At 38.8% G+C, this 22,470-nt stretch overlaps 1 protein-coding gene across 1 annotated transcript; it reads right to left on the minus strand.

Annotated features, from left to right (window-relative positions):
- Positions 1-273: 273 nt before the first annotated feature.
- Positions 274-21,620, minus strand: LOC137023541 (dynein heavy chain). Its single transcript, XM_067390741.1, is given in 6 exon segments — positions 274-670; positions 900-1,103; positions 1,190-1,837; positions 2,094-2,342; positions 21,098-21,170; positions 21,326-21,620. Coding segments are annotated over 6 exon segments (1,866 nt in total).
- Between the last annotated feature and the right edge of the window lie 850 nt (positions 21,621-22,470).

Consider the following 22,470-nt stretch of genomic DNA (forward strand, 5'->3'; position numbering starts at 1 on the left):
AGGTGGGAAAAAATTAGATAACTGGTCATTTTATAAAATCAAATTGTCAAATTGACTAATTGTGCATTTTTCTTACTCAGTATTTTTGTCTTGTTTTTTGCCAATACAAATATCTAAAGTTTTTTAATCAAGATACATTTACTCAAGAAACAAAATTACATAAGGTGACACTGTATGGAGTAGACGGCACTATGTATAGAGTAGACAACACTATGTATGGAGTAGACGGCACTATGAATGGAGTAGCTGACACTATGTATGGGGTAGGTGACACTATGGAGGGAGTAGATGACACTGTCTGGAGTAAGCAACACTATGTGTGGAGTAGACGACACTATGTATGGAGTATACGACACAATGTATAGAGTAGATGACACTATGAATGGAGTAGCTGACACTATGTATGGAATAGGTGACACTATGTAGGGTGTAGACTACACTGTGTAGGGAGCAGATGACACTATGTATGGAGTAGGTGAGACTATATATGGAGTAGGCCACACTATGTATGGAATAGGCAACACTATGTATGGAGTAGATGAAACTATGTATGGAGTAGGCGACAATATGTAGGGAGTAGGTGACACTATGTATGGAGTAGGCGACACTATGTAGGGAGTAGGTGACACTATGTAGGGAGTAGGCAACACTATGTATGGAGTAGACGACACTATGTTAGGGAGAAGATGAAACTGTGTGGGGTAGGCAACACTATGTAGGGAGTAGGCAAAACTATGTAGGGAGTAGGCCACACTGTATGGAATAGGCAACACTATGTATCGAGTAGATGAAACTATGTATGGAGTGACGACACTATGTAGGGAGTAAGTGACACTATGTAGGGAGTAGGCAACACTATGTATGGAGTAGTCGACACTATGTTAGGGAGTAGATGAAACTGTATGGGGTAGGCAACACTATGTATGGAGTAGGCGACACTATGTAGGGAGTAGGTGACACTATGTAGGGAGTAGGCAACACTATGTATGGAGTAGGCAACACTATGTAGGGAGTAGGCAAAACTATGTAGGGAGTAGGCCACACTGTATGGAATAGGCAACACTATGTATCGAGTAGATGAAACTATGTATGGAGTGACGACACTATGTAGGGAGTAAGTGACACTATGTAGGGAGTAGGCAACACTATGTATGGAGTAGTCGACACTATGTTAGGGAGTAGATGAAACTGTATGGGGTAGGCAACACTATGTATGGAGTAGGCGACACTATGTAGGGAGTAGGTGACACTATGTATGGGGTAGGCGACACTATGAAAGGGGTAGACGACACTCTGTATGGAGTAGGAGACACTACGTAGGGAGTAGATGACATTATGTATGGAGTACACAACCCTATGAATGGACTAGATGACACTATGTATGGAGTAGGCCACACTATGTATGGAGTAGACGACACTACGTAGGGAGTAGGCGACACTATGTATAGAGTAGGTGAGACTATGTATGGAGTAGAAGACACTATGTATGGAGTAGGTAATACTATATATGGAGTAGGCAACACTATGTATGGAGTAGACGACACTATGTATGGAGTAGGTGACACTATGTATGGAGTAGGCGACCCTATGTATGGAGTAGATGACACTGTGTATGGAGTAGGCAACCCTATGTCGGGAGTAGATGACACTATGTATGGAGTAGGCAACCCTATGTAGGGAGTAGAAGACACTATGTATGGAGTAGGTAATACTATATATGGAGTAGGCAACACTATGTATGGAGTAGACGACACTATGTATGGAGTAGGTGACACTATGTATGGAGTAGGTGACACTATGTATGGAGTAGGTGACACTATGTATGGAGTAGGCAAGGCTATGTATGGAGTAGGTGAAACTATGTAAGGAGTAAATGACCCTATGAAGCTAGCGACCCTATGTAGGGAGTAAATGACCCTATGAAGCTGGCGACCTTATGTATGGAGTAGATGACACTATGTAGGGAGTAAATGACCCTATGAAGCTGGCGACCCTATGTATGGAGTAGGTGACACTATGTATGGAGTAGACGACCCTATGTATGGAGTAGGTGACACTATGTAAGGAGTAAATGTCCCTATGAAGCTGGCGACCCTATGTATGGAGTAGATGACACTATGTATGGAGTAGATGACACTATGTGGGGAGTAGATGACACTATGTATGGAGTAGACAACGCTATGTATGGAGTATGCGACCCTTTGGAGTAGGTGACCCTATGTATGAAGTAGGCAACACTTTGTAGAGAGTAGACGACCCTATGTATGGAGTAGGCAACACTATGTATTGAGTAGGCGACGCTATGTATGGAGTATGTGACCCTATGTATGGAGTAGGCGACACTATGTATGGAGTAGGCGACACTATGTATGGAGTATGCGACCGTTTGGAGTAGGTGACCCTATGTATGAAGTAGGCAACACTTTGTAGGGAGTAGGCGACACTATATGTATCTATGTATCTCACACATCTTTCTCTTGAACGTGGTTACTTTTGTTTGCTTTCTGGGTTGGCTGTTAACTTCCTGTTAAAAAAAGAGCTTCCTTTTTTTTCAGTCTGGTTGAGATCTTGGAAAAGAGAGCTGTTAAAATATGTGTTATCTTCCAGCCATCATCTGCTGTGGATTTATTTTTCTGCATCCTGCTGTTTTAGGTCCCTCAACTTCCTGCCTTGTTTAGACGACATTTAAGGCTGCTTTTGCTAAGTTAATGTCGCTAAATATTCCTCAGAATCTAAAATGCTATTTTATTGGTATGGCATTTGAGTCTTCCTGTTTTTATTTTTTATTTTTTGTCTTTTACCTCAGCTACTATAAACATCTCGGCTCAGTAAACGTCAGTAGTTATGTTGTACTGTAGACGTCAGTCCCTTTTGTTTATGTGTATGAGAGAGAAAAAATCAATCTCCCCTGACACCATCTCCATCATGTGTAGAAAAGCCTTATGCAGAAATTAGCGGTCGTTCTCACTCTCATTAGCAGCAAAATCAAACCTGTGTTGCCTTTAACGAGGCTTTATTTTCTCATTAAAAAAGAGCTGCCTCATATTCAGCAGTATGTAGAGAAACAGTGATGATGGTGGCTCATGGAATCATACTGATGTGGTGTTAAAAGATGTCTTAAGCTTAAATAAAAACAGGGTGTGTACTCAAAAGTACTCAGATATCTCAAATTCACTTTTAAACTTTCAAATCATTAAAAACTCTTAAATGTTTACAGAGATCTTAAAGACCTATTATGCCCCTTTTCAAGGTTTTGATTTTGTTTTCATGCTTGAATGTTCAAAAAACATAATTTTTCCCATATTTTACAATTTACTATATATATATATATATATATATATATATATATATATATATAATATAGGATTATAACGATTTATAGGATTATATAGGATTTATTCAATTATTATGTGTCTTGACTGAATACAATCACACCTTTAAACCATGTCAAAAGGCTAACAAATATAATTTTTTATTATTATTAATACGTCATATGTTAAACAAAATGTATATGTTTAGGTGTTTATTTTGCCCAGCCATAATTAATTGAAGTTAGCACATCGATGTGGTATAAAAAGCCCAATATTTAATGAATAAATATTAAAATTAAAGCTTTATTAAAGTTTTATCACAAAATTGATCTTTATTTTTTATGTCCTTAATATATTTCCCTCAAAAAAACTCATTCATCTTCATTTTTCATATTAAAACTGCATCAACAAACAAAACTTCAAGAGTAATGAATGTTTTTAAATGGGTTTCTCAAATGCTCCCCCCTTTCTGCTGTTGGTTGGACATGCAAATAGCCCCGCCCCCAAACTAATGCCATTGGTTGATCCAGTGATGCTGTGTCAGGCTGATAGAGATGCTCAAACCAACTGAAGCATTCTCATTTGGTCCTGACTGTCCTTCATTTCTTTGAATTTGTTACAGAATGTGTAAGTTTTGACAGAACAACACTCACATTTGAGCTATTCTGACATATTCATGCATAAACATACAGACACAACCTCATTCGTAACTGTAACCTTGTTCTCCGGTTAATAAACAAGCTGTTTAGCATGCAGGGAATGGTGAAGTGCATATTTGAGTTCTGCATCTTGCTAAAAAGATCATGTATAATGAAAGTGTGCAGTCAGAGCGCAACACAGCTGAGCTTTATCTGAACTGAGGTGTGTGTGTGCGTGTGTGTGTGTGTGTGCGTGTGTTTGTGTGTGTGTGTGCGCACCACGTTTTAAATCTCACATGGACTTCTTGGTTGTAATTAGTGTGAGTGCATATTGATCTTTCAGGGTTTTCTGGTTCATATGAAAAATCTCCTTGAATCATTCAAACATTGAATCTCTCAACAGCAAGTTTATGTATAAATCAAGAGATAGGATTTTACATGTCAATTTTTACCCCTTATTCTCTCACTAGGTGTCTCCATCTGTTACACACTTTCAGACTATCCATCATGCCTCTATCAGAGTGTTCTCATTAAATATCAGACACGTGCTTTACGCATTTGGATACACATGCATCAGAGAAGAGCTGCACATCAAAGACAGAGCTGCGAACCCTACAGCATCTCTGTGCAAGGGCTGCTAATATTTATAGACTCTCTCACACATACACACACACACATCTAGGGGCTGCACGTTAAGAATCAGCTTGCTCCTAAATAAAACAAGCTTACTCCTGCCAGCCAACCATAGTACACACACGCATTTTCAATCCTGAAAGCATTCAGATCCACACACACACACAATGTACCCGACACTTCTGAATCACGAAACACGTTGTCACCTTGTAGTTTGTACGCTGACTGTGACTCAGTCATCCCAAAATAGCCCAGACTCTACGGATGTTACACCTTCCTCTATTTTTGCCCACAATCCTACTCAGTGAATAACTGTATCATGAATTTTTTTCCTTTATTGAAATAATAAATAAAACATAGCATCCTCAATAATGTTGCAAAACAGCCAACCTAACATTACCTTTCAAAAGCAAAAGCTCTCTTCTGCTCACTAACACTGCATTTATTTGATCAAAAATACAGTAAAAGTACAGTAATATTGTGAAACTTTTAATAACTGTTTTCTATTGTGATATATTTTAAAATGTAATTTCTTCCTGTGAAGTCAAAGCTGAATTTTCAGCATCATTACTCCAGTCTTCAGTGTCACATGATCTTTTAGAAATCATTCTAATATGCTGATTTGCTGCTCAAACATTTCTTCTTATTATCAATGTTGAAAAAAGTTGTGCTGCTTCATATTTATGCACTGTAAAATATAACCGTGATTTTAACAGTAAAAGACTGTAAAAATGCTGCGGTGAAAAACTGTTAATTGGTTTACAGAAAGTTTCCGTACTATATACGGTGAATAACTGTAACATAGTGGTACATTTAATGTAATTTTACGGTGAAATACCGTTAAATTCACAGTTTTTGGAAGTGAGAAATAACAATTCATTGTAAAATTTACAGTGAAAAAACGTAAATTGACATTCGCACAATTCCCTGCGTGACACTTCACATTTGATATATTTTTGTTGAAATAACTCTGTTTCTTCTTAGTTTTTCCTTATTTTTATTCTAATCAGTTATGTACAATAGGGTTTTATGTTACATCTAATGTTGTTAAATTAATGTTTATTGCATTTTTAAAATTTCATGCATGTTACCATGATGGTGTTTAGTGTGTGTGTGAATGACACTGAGTTCACCTTCTATATATTAGTATTGTCCTCCTCAGCTTGTGGAAAAGCTGCTTGTGATGAACTTTGATTCATCATGTGACTCTCATCACCACTGTGTTTGGTGACTGTCAGTGTATTATAAAGATACAAAACAGATATTAGTACTTCATTATGTTGGTAAATTAACATTTTATCAGTTAATGAAATATGTTATTTTACCGTAAATTTTACTGGGATTTTTTTTTACATTGTACTGAAATCCAATGTTAAATATACATATTTAAAATGTAAAATTCACATGTAACTCCGTAAGTATGTTTACGGTTTGATGTCATTTTTACAGTATTGTTCTGGTAACCACAGCTGCCGTTATTTTTCCGTAGAAACAACGGGATTTTTTTTACAGTGTGTGGAAACTGTTATACATTTTTTCAGGATTCTTTGATGAACAGAAAAGTTTAAAAGAACAGCATTTATTTCAAACAGACATTTAACTTACTTTTTTTTTATCAGTTTAATACATCTTTGCTAAATAAAAATATTAATTTCTTTTAAAAAAACTTACTGACCCAAAACTTTAGAAGAGTAGTGTACAACACACAAACACTTTAGAATAAAATATGAAGCAGCACAGCTGTTTTCAACATTGATAATATTCAGAAATATTTCTTGAGCAGCAAATCAACATATTAGAATGATTTCTGAAGGATCATGTGACCCTGAAGACTGGAGTAATGATGCTGAAAATTCAGCTTTGCATATTATATATATATATATATGTGAGTTTGACAAGGGACAAATTGTGATGGCTAGACAACTGGGTCAGATCATCTCCAAAACTGCAGCTCTTGTGGGGTGTTCCCGGTCTGCAGTGGTCAGTCTCTATCAAAAGTGCTCCAAGGAAGGAACAGTGGTGAACCGGCGACAGGGTCATGGGTGGCCAAGGCTCACTGATGCATGTGGGGAGCGAAGGCTGGCCCGTGTGGTCCGATCCAACAGATGAGCTACTGTAGCTCAAATTGCTCAAGAACTGAATGCTGGTTCTGATAGAAAGGTGTCAGAATACACAGTGCATCAGTTTGTTGAGTATGGAGCTGCATAGCTGCAGACCAGTCAGGGTGCCCATGCTGACCCCTGTCCACCACTGAAAGAGCCAACAGTGGACACGTGAGCATCAGAACTGGACCACGGAGCAATGGAAGAAGGTGGACTGGTCTGATGAATCATGTCTTCTTTTACATCATGTGGATGGCCGGGTGCGTGTGCGTCGCTTACCTGGGGAACACATGGCACCAGGATGCACTATGGGAAGAAGGCAAGCCGGCGGAGGCAGTGTGATGCTTTGTTCTGCTGGGAAACCTTGGGTCCTGCCATCCATGTGGATGTTACTTTGACACGTACCACCTACCTAACACTGTTGCAGACCATGTACATCCTTTCATGGAAACAATATTCCCTGGTGGCTGTGGTCTCTTTCAGCAGGATAATGCGTCCTGCCACAAATCAAAAATTCAGCAAGGAGCACAACAACAAGTTTGAGGTGTTGACTTGGCCTCCAAATTCCCCAGATCTCAATCCAATCGAGCATCTGTGGGATGTGCTGAACAAACAAGTCCGATCCATGGAGGATCCATCTCGCAACTTACAGGACTTAAAGGATCTGCTGCTAACATCTTGGTGCCAGATACCACAGCACACCTTCAGGGGTCTAGAGGAGTCCATTTATTTATAAAAAATATATAAATAATAAAGATTTAGCCACAATAATAATATTAACCACCAGAAAATGTGACTGTTCAAGGCTGCTTTCATATTGGTGTGGACTCAAGTCCATTACACATTGTTTCATTTGTTTGGTGTTGTGTAAACTTTGCTGAATTTTGCTGATGTGCAGTTGATTGCCAAAAAGTGTTTCACAAACAAATTGAAAGCTTGGAAAAAAGTAGTCTTGGGCACAGTCCAATAAAGTTCACAGTTATGAGCTCAATCGCAGAACTGAACTGATATTCATAAATGTAATGACCAAAAGTACAATATAAAAAGAGAAACAGCAGACGGAGAGGGATGGAATTGATCTCGATCCAAGTACAGGACAAGTGTGAAAACAGCCTAACTCGCTAAGACATCTACAGATGCCCCTAAGAGCCATTTATCCATGTTACCAGCAGACATTATCATATCATGTTTACAGACACCTCAATAGTGCAGTTATAATGTGTTTATTTATGTCTTATTATTAGTGTAATAGATGGATGTTTGTCCGCATGATTGATTGAGCTGTCAGAACTATACACTTTACGCATAGACACATAAATCTCTCTCTCTCATATGTACACACAGATATATCTCTATAGATATCAATCATTGGGGTATATTCAGCACAGGTTTGAAGATTGTCATCCGACAGCAGAATTTACTGGTCTGTCAGACTGGCCATCAATCAAAAAGCTACAGCTGTCAGCATATGCTAATTTTGTTTGCGTCTCAGGGGCTCTCTATATATGTGTGTGTGTGTGTGCAGGTGAAGGCTGGGTTTTGATTTTCCTTAAGGTCACATCCTCCCTCCTCTTATCGACATACTGATAAGACAGAAAGCAAGAGTGAAAAGAAAAAAAAGAAGGAAACCATGCTCTGAAACTTTGCTAAAATGCTTCGATTGTGCATTGTGCCACTAAAAATGCAGGAAATATAGATTTTTAAATATGGCTGTGCATGATGTCAAAGCCATTTTCCTTTAAACTCTCCCATTTGTACCTTATATGGTCCTTCTAATTCCTTTCTGTCTCCTCTTTTCCCTCTCTTTGTCCATCCATCCATCATCAAATGTAAATACACTCACACACTCCAGCACAGCCAATTAAACTGGCTTTGGCTTTGGGCTGAAATGAAGTTTCCTTTCATGATCACAACTGCGCAATCTCTTCTAATTTTCTCTGCATGACCAAAAGCTCTGTGATGACTGAGAGAGAGAGGTAAACAAGCAGACATAGTATATGCATTTAAGTACTGTAGATGTGAGGTCATAAGTGCACTTGAGCCTTCCTCAGTCAGAATCTGGCAGAAACCATTAAGTTCTGAGAGACCTAATAAATGCAGGGAACGTTTCATCCAGTAATTACTGTTTTTTTCAACTGCTTACACACAAAACTCTTACTTGTCACACAATTTCTGAAACCGGACACTAAAACACCAGATCCGCAAAACCAATTCTCGGCCTTCGATTCAGTTACATAAAACCATGTAACACACCAAAATCTAACAGGAAGTATTTTGATTTCCTTTTTCAAACACAACCATTGTTTCTGTCCAACTACACATGGTTGATGTATTTCTTTTCTTTCGTACTGTGTAATACTGTGTTCACAACCACAGATGCTTACAGTAAAAAAATAAATAGTTTGGTTTCAATCTTGCTTTTGTGTTTACTGTGAATTTTTCAACATCTTTCTGCCAGTTACTTTCAATCTTGTACAGAAATGTACATAGTAGCTCATGAAAGAAGAGGTTTAGGTTCTTAGGTTTGTATTTGATATACCCAAAAATACAATATTATGGTTAAGGTGTTTGCAATGTAAGACAAATGTTTGCTTTTAAAATGTGTTTGTGTTATTATGAATGCATTGCTTCATCATTTTGCAAGAGATGTGAGGCATTTTGTATTTTGTGTGTGCAGTCCTTGGATTTGTGTGTAAAGTTTAAAAAAAAAAAAAAAAGAGGCAAAGTTTTGAAACATATCTTGACTCTGACACTCAAAAATAGCATCAAAAGCTGCTTTAAAGGACACGGTTCGACTAATTCCTCATCTGTAAATCTATATATCTGTCTAAAAACAGTAGATGATGAAAGGCAGTTTGGCTCAGAAATAATCCCTGATGATTTGTGTGGAAAAATCCCACAGAACACATTAACTAGCTGATGGATTTGAACAAAGTAGATGAGCGAATCTTTAATAACCAAGAATAATGTAGCCTATTTAGAAAATTTTGTCAGCCAGAATCTTCATAGTAATTCATTCATTCATTCATTCATTCATTCATTCATTCATTCATTCATTCATTCATTCATTCATTCATTCATTCATTCATTCATTCATTCATTCATTTATTTATTTATTCATTCATTCATTTAGTTAGTTAGTTAGTATTTCTATTTCTAAAAACGTTATACAAAGTATATGTAAAGTATATTCTAATGTAAATGATGCGTGAATCTTTAATATGTATGAGCTTAATTAATAATAGAAATAGAAATATAAAATGGCACCGACTGACCTAAACATATACATCATTTAGACATTTCATACATGGTCCAACTCTAAAGTAAAATGAAATAATAAAATAAAATATAATAAAATATTTTAATTGTAATTTAATAATTTTAATTATATTAATAATTTTAATTATAATTAAATTATCATTAAATGCGCACAAATTAGAAGAATTTATATTTGTCTATAAAACTAGTTTTAGAGATTTATTCATAGCCAAGAATTATTTAGGCTATTTAGATGTTGTCAGCCAGAATCTTTCATAGTCTTCTTTTTTGTATTTCTATTTCTAAAAACTTGATACAAAGTATATGTAAAGTATATTCTAATGTAAATGATGCTTGAATGATGCTAAATTTAATCAAATTAAATTAAATTTAATCACATTAATCATTTTAATCTTTTTTTTTTAAATGCACAAAAATTAGCAGAATTTATATTTGTCTATAAAACTAGTTTTAGAGTTTTATTCATAAGCTTTATACAAACAAAATTACACACATACAGTCGAAAAGAAAACAAACAGTCCTCTGTTATGTAATAGTGCAGATATAAATTCAAGAAAAGTCTTGGCTGGATGTTTGAGTAACTAAAACCCACCAGCTGAAGCTCCAAAGATGCATTAAAATAATAAGAAGAGATTGTTTATTTATACAGTTGTCTGTCTCGTTGTCTCCAGAGCATTACGTGATATTTCTTGTATTATTTTTGTTTTCCCCAGAGGATTGCACAATATTTGCATGGTTTTAATAAACTCAGACCAGGCAGTAGTGTCAGTGGCATGATGACTGGCGGTGTGCAATTTGTCAGCCATTAAAATGGCAGGATGTACAGGTGGGATGCACACGCTCTGGTTTGTCTCTCGTTTAATATTGTTGAATGCATTTAGATTACTTTGAAAATTCAAAGTGTCTCATATGAAATTACTGATCCAGACACTGGTTAATCTCAGACCTCTCTGGTAAATGTTCAGTATACAGCGAAGAGCTCAGCGGATTCACTAACAGTCACTCCTCTCACAGATGTTAGGCTTGGGTGACTCAGGTCTCCAGGGAGGCTGAAGCTATTTCAGGCAGTGGACTGGAGCTAAACTGCCTGGTGCTTACATGGAAATGGAGCTCACCTGGGTTGTTATTATATGTGTGTATATGAGTGTGAATATGGAGAATGGACAGTCAGACGGGTGTTTAGCAGAGTTAAATAAAGCTTTTGATCATCAGCTGTGGCAGAGTGAGACCTCTCAGCTTCATTTGCCTTTTCAGTGTTTTCTCAGCCATTAAAAGTGAGTTCTGCTCTGCATTAGCCAGTGGGAGTGTCCTCCGGTTTAAACAGCCAACCGGTTGCTGTTCTACAAGAGATAATGAGAGTCTCCAATTAAGCACATGTTGACATCACATCAAAGAGTTGGGCAACCTGTTCAGTTATAGGCAGCATCTTTTCAGCACTGTCATTTTTGATTATTTTGTAATTACATTCAGACGCACTGTCCGTTTGCTGAAATGTCTAGTTTAAATCTGATTGGATGGTTTTATGTAGCTTTGAGGAGGAACTAATCATTGGATCTGCCAGTATTTGTCAGGTAGGTTAGTGGCATCAAAACTTTGAAAGATATATATTTTTGTTTGAGTCACTTATCAAGTAAACTTAGGGAGTGTTCACACTTGTAGTTCGGTTCTCTTAGTTCTTTTGGTCCAGATCAAAAATCCAAATGTGAAGTAAATCTTTTTAAAGTTCACAAAAAAAGAAAAGCAAACAATCATGCAAATTAGGTGCTTTTCCATCAAGTTGTTCGAGTGGATGACAGTGTAACCAACAACAAATAAAACACCAAGAACGATAATTATAAAGATAACTGTAACAATAACTATATTTGCGTTCACACCAATGAACGATACTGGTCTGTTTTTTCTAAGCTCACGCACATTTCAAAGTCTGTACAACATGTTTTTGCTGTTCTTGTTGCATTTAGGTGGCTTTAAGCAGCAGATGTCCTCAATATGCTATGTTTCGAGTGAATAGCTAGTGTAATCGATCTAATCTAACAGTGAATTTAACTGATGTATTAATATAGTGGAATAAAAACATCACTGCAACTTCAAGGTTCAAGACAATGTTGTTAAAACTAGCACTCGATCTGACGTCATTGTATGTTACACTGTTTGCTAGCCTGGCATAATGATCTCTTCTCACTATTTATTCTGAGGATATGACCGATTGTTTTCCATATATCCATTTTAAAAAGTATCCTTGAAAAGGGTGTTTGACTTGTCAAACAGTGGTGGATTTTTCTGGACCTCTGCGATATCAGCGCAGTGTCGTCTGCCATTTTAAATGCATGAGCCCTTAAATTAGAACGGATTCTGATTGGCTGTCAGTGTTTTATCATTCAACAGCTGGAAAAAAAATTGTTCTGAAAGTGATCCCAACGATAGCATTGCTCTCTATATTGTTATAGCTGTGGTGTGGACAGTGCTATTCTTCATTTAGAATGATTTTTAGAACTATTTCTTTATTGTTATCTATATAGTTATCGTTCTTGGTGTGAACGGGCCTTTAGTCATGCAGATTTAATGTTCGCTACGTCAGAATTTATTCAGCAAATGCATTTCCATCTCCAATTATTCGCATTAACTCTTTTTCACAAGTCAAAAACCATCGCTAGTGATCAAACTTTTCATCATTTCTGATGCAATACTTCAAAATGCATATAAACAGGGTGATGGAAACATAGCTAATGTCATTTTTAAGACCAAACCTAAACATACAAAAAAACACAGCTTTTATGACGTATGTTTTGCGATGGAAATTGCAGAACATCCGAAACAATGTGTGCTGGGCTAAAAGCGCTCGTTGTACATATGTGTGTACATATGATAGTATTTTTACCAGATGAGAATAGTTAGTTGTTGTAGTCTTTACAAACTCCTATGATTAAAAGAACCAGGTATGTTTGAGCCTTCTGTCATTTTTAGGGTCGCATTTTGTGACATCACATCCAGTTTAGATGTCCTTGGTCCATGTTGCATTTCATATTTCAGTCGAACCCACCAGAGTTCGTTTGGAAGTGGAAACCTAAAGGTTTACAGGGGTCTTTGTCCGCTTGTTTGGTGTGCACCACCTTTCTTGGTGGTGTCATTGAAATATAGTGCTGGCTGTGGAATGGTAAAGTTGTGAAAATATCTACACTACCGTTCCAGATAGCACCTGTCTTTATATTTGAGTATAATCAAAACTGTCTTTAGCCAGCAGAATCATGTAATTACTGATCCATGTCTGACTACAGAATGCTTACTATGTCAGTTTAAGGCAAGGGTGGAAAAGTTAGCTAGCGCTGTCATGTTAAGCTGGGAGAGCTTACAGTTTTTGCCCGTTGCTTAGACACGTTTTGCTAAATTTGGCTCATTGTGTCAAAACTCTACACACAAGCAAATAAGACACAACACTGGGAAATAAAGCATTCACATCTATGTCAAATTGACCTTTGTCAAAATGTCACTCTGATGACAAAATGATACCCACTTGAATCATATGAATACACTTTCAGATCAGCAGCAACACACTAGTCTACTTTATGTAAAAAACTGCAGTCTTTTGTTTTCAGTATTTTTCTTCAGTTCCACAGAGGGCATGTTTTCACAACAACCAAAAAATGAAATACTGATTTCAAAATTATTACATCACAGTAGTATATTTAACAGTACAGTAAATTCAGTTAAATCAAAAATAAAACAAACAATACACTACTGTAAACACAGAAAAACACAATTGTGCCCAAGTGGGCTTATGGATCCTGCTGTCTGTTGGGGTCTGGCCACAGGATCCCATCAACATCACAAGCAATGTCTTCTCTCGTTAAGCATCGGGGAAAATATCCCCTTGTGTGTCGAATCCATCCCTGGATAGATGTCTCCGCTGGCCTGTTCCATTGCCTGCAGAAGAGACATACGGGCATGTGGTTGGCGGTCATATACGCGCCATCTCCAAGCGGAAAAAATGTCCTCTATAGGATTTAGAAATGGCGAGCAAGTACAGAACTTCAAAGTGATCATGGTTGGTGAACCAGTTCTGGACCAGAGCAGCCCAATGGAAATTAACATTATCCCAGACAACAACAAACCTGCTCTGGTCCATCCTGTCCTGATCCTATGCATCATGAAGTGCATCTAGAATCGTGATGATGTATTGCACATTATAGGGACCCAGTTTGGCATGATGGTGTAGTAGGCCTCGAAGACTTATGGCAGCACAAAATGTGATATTTCCCCCGCGTTGCCTTGGGACGTGCAAAATTGCCCTTTGGCCAATTATATTACGACCCCGTCGTCTGTTTTTGCTAAGGTTGAATCCAGCATCGTCAATGTAAATACATTCATGCGGCTGGGCAGCTCCGTCCATGTCCAAGATTCTCTGTAGCAAAAAATACATATTGTGGATGGCTTTACTCAAAGCACACACTTCTACATATACACAACCGACCCACCTCACCACACAGGTACCTATGTAGCTTTCTGAATGTATCTATGTGGTACTAATCCAGTGGTACATATTCATCTGTTACCGGACTGTACCCATTCTTTATTGTAAATGTAAAGGACTGAAACGCTTACCTGTACATATTCATGTCAAAGTTCTTTGACCCTGACACTGTTCCTCTCAAATGGGACCCTGTACAATTGCTTCATGGTCATGTTGTGCTTTACCAAGATGCATCTGATAGTTGTAATGCTTACTCGATTTTATGTTGTTGAATACTTGCCTATCTGCAAGTATTTGTTGCTGTAGCTGGTGGAGACGGATTGCATTGTTTGCTCTGACTAGGTTCACTATGGCAAGTTCCTGCTGTTGGGTGAACAGGCGTTGGCGTCCACCCCCAGTAGGTCTTTTAGCCATTCTGTAGAAAAATGCAACCACAAATTGTTCTCGTTTGCTTCTTTTTTACAGTACTGTGTATACTGAACTTTACTGTATTTACCATACACAGTACTGAAACATCTCAACACGTTATCACGGTATGTTTCACAAAACTACCAGTTTTGTTGGAAAAGGAGCATTAGCCACCCTGGAATACAATACATGTGGTACAGTAATGTAAATACTCTAGATACAGTCTGAGTAGAGCAGAGAGTTGAAGACACACCTGTTTTCCAGTCGGAATGTCCTTATTGTGGATGAAACTGTGAAACGGCTTAGATTAGGATTGACTCTCTGCCCAGCTTCCCTCATAGTCATGCCATGGTTTATGACATGGTCCACCAAAGTTGTTCTTATGTCATCCGAAATAATGGTCCTTGCGTGGCCTCTTCGACCACGTCCTCCTCTCTCTCTCTGTCTTCCTCTTCCTCTGCCTCTAGCTCTCCCTACCTCCATGCTTGCAAAGTTCTCAAAATGGCTTAACTGAGGCCTTTTTGTAGCTCGCTGACTGGTGTTCAGTTTTGTAAGTATGTGTGTTCAGGTGTGTGTCAACGTCTTTTCAATTAACCAATGTGTGTTGTATTTTGAATACAGGTAGATGTGTTTTCCCAGTGGTACCCTGAGATTTATTTTTGAACTATAAGTGTATGAAATGGTGTGTAGTGTTTAGGAGCAAGTGTGTTACAGAATTGCAACTAAAGTGCAAAGCAGCATTTTTGTTTAAGGTATGGTTACACTTTGTTTAAGGTATAGTAACACCAACTTCAAGTTTTGTTACTTTGGTTTAAGCATGTGTCTATAGTGTTCAAGCAATGGGCAAAAACTGTAAGGTGGTCAAGCTGGTTCAAGATGGACAAGTGCAAAGGCCAACTACCAAAACCAGCTTGCACCAACTGTAAACCATCTAATATATACCAAAAACCACCTTTGCGCTGATTTTCCAGCAGAGTTTACTGTGTTTGCAGTCTATAAAAACTACTGATTTCTTATTCTGACATTGATGGGAAACCAATATAGTGACTGTCATAACATCAACTAAAGGATGTTATTAGAGAGAGCTATGGAAATGCAAATCTTAATAAACGATTTACATGTGTGCTCACCAGCACACCCTCACAAGAGCAAGGAGAGTGAGACAAAGTCAACCCTGATATGTAAACATGTCATTAGTGTCCTGTGTGGATTGGTCTGCTGGCTGTCAGACTGGACAGAGTAAAGGTGTGTGCTTGTGTGTGTTTGAAGCAGCTGGGTTTAATGGAAGCCGACAGATGTAGAAAATTGATCTTGATCTGGAGGGAAAGTCTAGACCTACACAAGCTCGTTGTGAAGAGGAAAAGTGACTTAAGTGTGTGTGTGTGTGTGTGTGTGTGTGTGTGTGTGTGTGTGTGTGTGTGTGTGTGTGTGTGTGTGTGTGTGTAGGTGTGTGTGTGCATTTTTGTGACATATCAGGACACAAATTTGTATAATGACATGGGTATGACATAGGTATTACAAGCAGAGGGTGACTTATGAGGACATTACCCATGTCCCCACTTTTCAAAAGGCTTATAAATCATACAGAATGAGTTTTTTGAGAAAGTAAAAATGTGCACAGTTTCCTGTGATGGGTAGGTTTAGGAATGTCCCCACAATTCACGAATATGTCAAAAACAACAAAATTACTTTAAAACTTTAACTAAAATTTCACAGAGATATAGTATAAAAACTCAAAATAAAAACTTATTCAAAATTCTAAATATTAATATAAACTATAATAATGTACTAAAATAACACTGGTTTGCACAACATCTACAGAGGCCAGGTCATGTGATGGTGGCATGTTGGCTGTGTCATAAAAGAGAATGATCTTAAAAAAACACTTAGTATACATTAATGAATTCAATGCTTGGATATTTTCCTGTTTTCTGTTTAATTCTGAGCTTCTGGACTTTCAAACACGCACTCACACACTTCTGGCTCTAACATCACTGGCTTCTCTGTCAGTTTTCAACTTGAAAATATTCCTGTATAGTTCAAAGATGATTCTGAGTATGAAGAGGATAGGAGGAGATAAAAGCAGTGTATAAAGATTAGCTTAAAATAGCATGCAAGATTTGGTGTGTCTTTTCTTTTAGGGGGATACGGAATGCACACCACTGCCCACTGTGGACTGACACTGCGGTGGAGCAATTAAGAGCACTCTAATGACTGTTAAGAAGTCTAACAAGGCTTAACGAAGGCCAAGGTTTGGGCCCCTGCTGCAGAGCTTGTTAAAACAGGCCTGTGTGGGCAATCAAGCAGTCAGCAAATGAGCAAACGCAATAATCAGTTAATCAATCCAACAAAAACTACACTATACACACTAAAGAGACCGTAGAGAACAAAAGAAGAAGCAGAAACTGCCTGAATGTGTGCAAGAAAACTCCAGAGAACACACAAAAAAGGGGCTAAGGCCATGTTGGGCTGCTTTAGACATGAGGAAGAGTTGTTGTAGTAGAGTGTTGTTGGCATTGCGATGAGTTGAATCAACTCCACAGCAACTGCATACAGTAAATGTATCCACTAACCGTTCAGAAATGTCCAGTTTCATTCTAAAAGTTGTAACTTCTTCCTGAGTCTCTCCATCAGTGTCCACTCCGGTTTGAACAATGTAAGGCTGAACACTGTTACTGACAATCCTCATTTTGGCTGAGTGAGATTCTCCAGCTTTGTTGTTGTTGAGCAACTGAAGCGCAAACTGTTAAAGCTCCATCCTCTGCAGCTCATTTGCATTTAAAGGAACACACAAAAATAGAGGCAAATTTCACATGCTATAATAAATGATCTGTGGGGTATTTTGAGCTGATACTTCACAGACACATTTTGGGGACACCTGAGACCCCTTTAATTTATTAGTTGGAACTGTTAAACAAAGACAGCAAACCAATCAAGATGGAGAATGGGAGCTCTTGTGCATCTACTGTTTTCAGCCCTGTGAAAATTAAAAACCTGACACTTTTCAACCAAACAGAAGAACTCATCAGCTAATGCCGATAATAAAAATATATATTTTATATTGTTTATTTTGACAGGGCTGGCACTTTTCTTTTGACCGTGGTGAGAAAGAAAGAACGTCCCCCTCTCCTTCGGCCTTGGCCTTGCAAAAATGGTTCTTCAAAGCCAAAAGTGCCATGGATATATATGAATCAAGAAGAGCTGTATAACATGAAAGGGAAGCAACATTAGAAGCAAGAGCTGGTTAAAGGGTTGTAGGAGGCGAAGAAAGCACAATGATGCTCACATTTACTTGTGGCAAAAAAAGTAAATCAAAAAGAAATGGAGGAAGATCAAAATCAAAGGAGTCAACATCAAGTAATCTGAGGTCATGAGATGAGCGAGAGGGCTGTAGCTCAGATAAAGTGTTTTTCTGATAGAGAATCCTCAGGTTCCATGGTTTGGGTTAATGAAAGTCAAGAGCTTGATAATTAAAGTCCAGAGAGACTAAAGAGGTTCATAGCCAATTAAAAATAAACAAGAAAAATGAGCAGATTTTGTTTTTCTTCAGAAGCTTCAGAAGACGAAATGTAGCACACAAGTTATATTGACTGTTTTTTACGTAGTTTTTGTGATTGTTTTAGTGTTTGTATTCTTGTTTTGCTGTTTAAAAGGTCATGGATTTTTGAAATATTATATGTCTCGAGCTAAGAAAGGTCATGCTGTAGTAGCCTAAGACACACAAACGTACACATACACTGACACATGATCATTATAATAAGAGAGAAAGCCTCCTTTGCAAAATGTAACATTTTTTTTTATTTTATTTTGTGTTTTTTTTTCTCATCACAAACTGAATAAGTACACACTTCCTCTATCATAACACAAGCTATCTATCATAACATCTCACCCAATAACTGTCTGCTGCTCTTGTGACCAAACACCTTTGCCACAGTGCAAATGCTTGAGATGATGGAACATGTGTGTCACACACACACACACACACGCGAGCATGCCGCTTCCGCTGACAGAATACACCTGCTGTTTGCCCTGTGAGTCACACAGGAACAAGAAATTATGGAACAGGTCTCCCCTGTCCCATCTGCCTCTCTGGAGGACTGCTGTGTGGATCAAAATTGCATTAACACCTCTACTTACTGTCCCTCTCCCTCCTCCTGTGTTCAGAATAGCTTGTGGCCATACTACTCGTACCATGTGACACTAATTATATTGTAGCTACACTTACTGGGGTTAGTTTTGCAATACTTTAAGCACACTGCCATTTTATGATACCAGAAGTTGATATACATTTTTATATTAAGCAGTATGCAACAGAGTGCACTGCTCGGAAGCAACATCAGCGGATTTTAATATTTTTAGATAATAATTGGACACCACTTGCCGAATTAAATATGTATCATGTTGAGGTCACAGTGAGGTAACGTACAACTGTTTTAAATGTTAATCATTGCATAATGTGTTCAGTCACATTCTATAAAAAATATACACGGTTTACAATATGCTAATGCAAAAAGCCATGTGAGGCAGTGTCAAAAATGAATTTTACCATGGTATAAGGATTTAAATAATTCTAATTTATAGAAACACAGCTTCCCTTACTGTAGTAAAATCACTGTAACGCAAACACGTCAAAATGTTATCACAACATGTAAATAATTCCTGCCCAAGGCATGTGGAAATAAAGGGGCTAGGTCTAGTTGAGTTGCGTTAGTAGTGTGTTGAAACTCGTGGTTGTGGTAAGGGGCGTGACATTTCCCAAACACACACAAAGCGGTTGATCAGTCATAACACACTGATCCAGCCGACCAATCAGAGTACATTTCGCTTTTTGGAGGGAGGGGCTTCATAGAGACAGAAACTAAACAGAGCGTTACTGACAGACTGGGAAGAGAGGAGCTGCAACAATGCAAGATTGTTTTGTTTTTGCTTTTTTGTTTTTTGAACATTCATGAAAACCTGTTCTAGTAATGTCAGGGATGTGAACTTCTGTTTTGTTGTTCTGTTCTGTTAGTTCCTACCTACTCCGTTTAGTTCCGGTTTCATTGGTTTCTGAATATCTCCTTGTTTCTTTCTATAGTTACATATAATCATCACCTGTCAGTCATTGGGCCCTATAATACACCCGGCGCAATGCGACGCAAGTGTGTTTGCTAGTTTGCGTCCGGCGCCGTTCGCGTTTTCCCGTTCAGCGCCACGTCCTTAAATTAGTAAATGCATTTGCGCCAGTTAGTGCGCCCATGGGCGTGCTGGTCTAAAAAAGAGGTGTGTTCAGGTGCATTGCCGGCGCATTGCTATTTTAAGGAGCTGAAAATAGACTGCACCATAGACCAACTCAAACCTGGTTTAAAGTCTAAAGTCAATGGCGCAATATTTTTTTGTTAGATCACGTTGGTAGAAACTGCACCTCTGGACGCGTCCACAGTGCGCGTTGACTTTGCTTATTACACACAGGGATGCGCATCACACAAACATGCCAAATATTAAAAACAAAAGGATTAAAGTGTAAAAGAATATTATTGTGTAGGCTACATAAATATAAAAATCTAATGATGAATAGTCATTGCGTGTATTAGAATTAGGCTACCTATTTTCAATTCAGCCTATTACTACTTATAATGATGAACGAAACTGGCTAATTAATTGAACAATCGTGCCAATACACACACATATATATTAACTTGCACGGAGCTATTTGTAAGCCTGCATTTGCAAGTCCGCTTTAACTTCGCGCACGAGCAGATCAGTTTCTTCGCTTGAAAAGCGTTCAGCTTTTCCGCCAACAAATTCCGCCATGTAAATTGCAATCCGCCATGGTGCGAGCGCATCTTGCTCTTAAAGGGAATGGGAGATGACACTCTGATTGGTTTATTGAACGTTACGGCCATTACTCATTAAGAGAATAGGGACAACCCATTTCAAAAATGCGGCCCGGCGCACAGAGCGTTTTTCCGTCGTTAAAATAGCAAAAGTGGACGCGCCCTGAGTGCACCTGCGCCGTGCGCTTCACACTTTGCGTTTAGATCGTTAAAATAGGGCCCATTATGTTCATCTTGTATTTATACTTCCTGTTTCGTTCAGTCTCTTGTTGGTTCTCGTTTGTTTATTTGGTTTGCATTTTCCTTCATCCTCCACGATATCTCCTGAGTATTTGTTATTCTGAATAAAGACTTTGTTTATGAACTCTATTGTCGTGTGTGCTGCAGACCACCGTTATAGAAGAACTGACCAAAAAATATTTTTAGCATGGAGGCTCATCACCTGCAAGAACAGGGCACTGGTGGAATACTGGTGGTGGAGGATACAGCTGGGGTGACTCTCCGGGTAACATGAGCTGAAAGGGAGAAAGGGAGAAAGGGAGCCCATGTCAGAACCAGCTGCATGGGTCTTCGCCGAGGCAAATCAATCTGCTCAGTCAATTTCAGAGGCAGGAGCGGACCACTGCCTAATAGATCTGTGGTCCACGGATCCAGTCTCCCGAGTACCCACCCTCGAGTCTTTGCCTTTCATGCTGGTTCCATCTGGCCATCTGGATGTTCCGGTTCTGTCCGGAAATCTTCCTCCTGATATCCCTGCCTGACTTCCTAGTCCCATCTTCTCCGTTGGTTTTGTCCAATTCCCTGGATCCATCGGAGCCACTGGTGTCGTTGTGCTCCTCGGCTCTGCTCCCGCTGCTTGCTCCATGTGGCTCTTGGGCTCCACCTCGGGCCTCCCATCTACCAGCTCGACTTGAGGTTGAGCCCGTCGGCTCCACATCGCCTCTGCATTCCTTCGACTCCACCATGGTCCGCCAGCCCTGGGACTCCTCTGGGCTCCCTCATCCATCTGGATCAGCCTCAGTCAGTCATTGCTCTACTTCCACCGTTGACTTCCGGGTCTCTGGCTGTGCCTCGACTCTCCACCCCTTCATCTCCACCAGGCTTCTCCTTCCCTCCGGCTTCCCTGTCATCCTCACTCCCTCCATCGTAACCCCTGTCGAGCCCCCATCTCTGCCTTAGTCCCATAAGCCAGCAGCTCCACCTTGGACTTCCAGGCTGGAGATGTTGCCCTGGTCCGTTGACCTCTCTGCTCCACCAGATATCGCATACACCCTGTTTCCGCCCTCACGGTTGTGGACTTCTGTTTTGTTATTCTGTTAGTTCCTATTTTGCCTACTCCGTTTGGTTCCCATTTAATTGGTTTCTGATTATCCCCTTGTTTGTTTCTATAGTTCTATAGTTCACCTGTCAGTCATTGTGTTCGTCTTGTATTTATACTCCTTGTTTCGTTCACTATTACAAAAAAGCAAAAATCAAAAACAAAATCAAGACTTTGAAACAAACAAATTCAAGACTTTGAAAAGGGGCATAATAGATCCCCTTTAAGGAGATATAAACACAGCAGCTTACATTTACAGCCAATCTGACCATCTCTGAAGAGTTGAGATCAATAATTCAATCTTCAAATCTTTCACATCTCTGAAACTGACAAACAACACACACAGAAGCATATAGTGAATCACTTTAGAGCTGAATTCAACACGCGCACATTGGGCTCTGCAATCAAGCTGACAGTAGATACACATATTGCTTTTATGTGTCAGATCCAAGTAAACAAAGTGCACACACTTGCATACACAACATAAATTATTTAAT

Source organism: Chanodichthys erythropterus, chromosome 7 (assembly GCF_024489055.1).
Source record: "Chanodichthys erythropterus isolate Z2021 chromosome 7, ASM2448905v1, whole genome shotgun sequence".
Classification (NCBI taxonomy): domain Eukaryota; kingdom Metazoa; phylum Chordata; class Actinopteri; order Cypriniformes; family Xenocyprididae; genus Chanodichthys; species Chanodichthys erythropterus.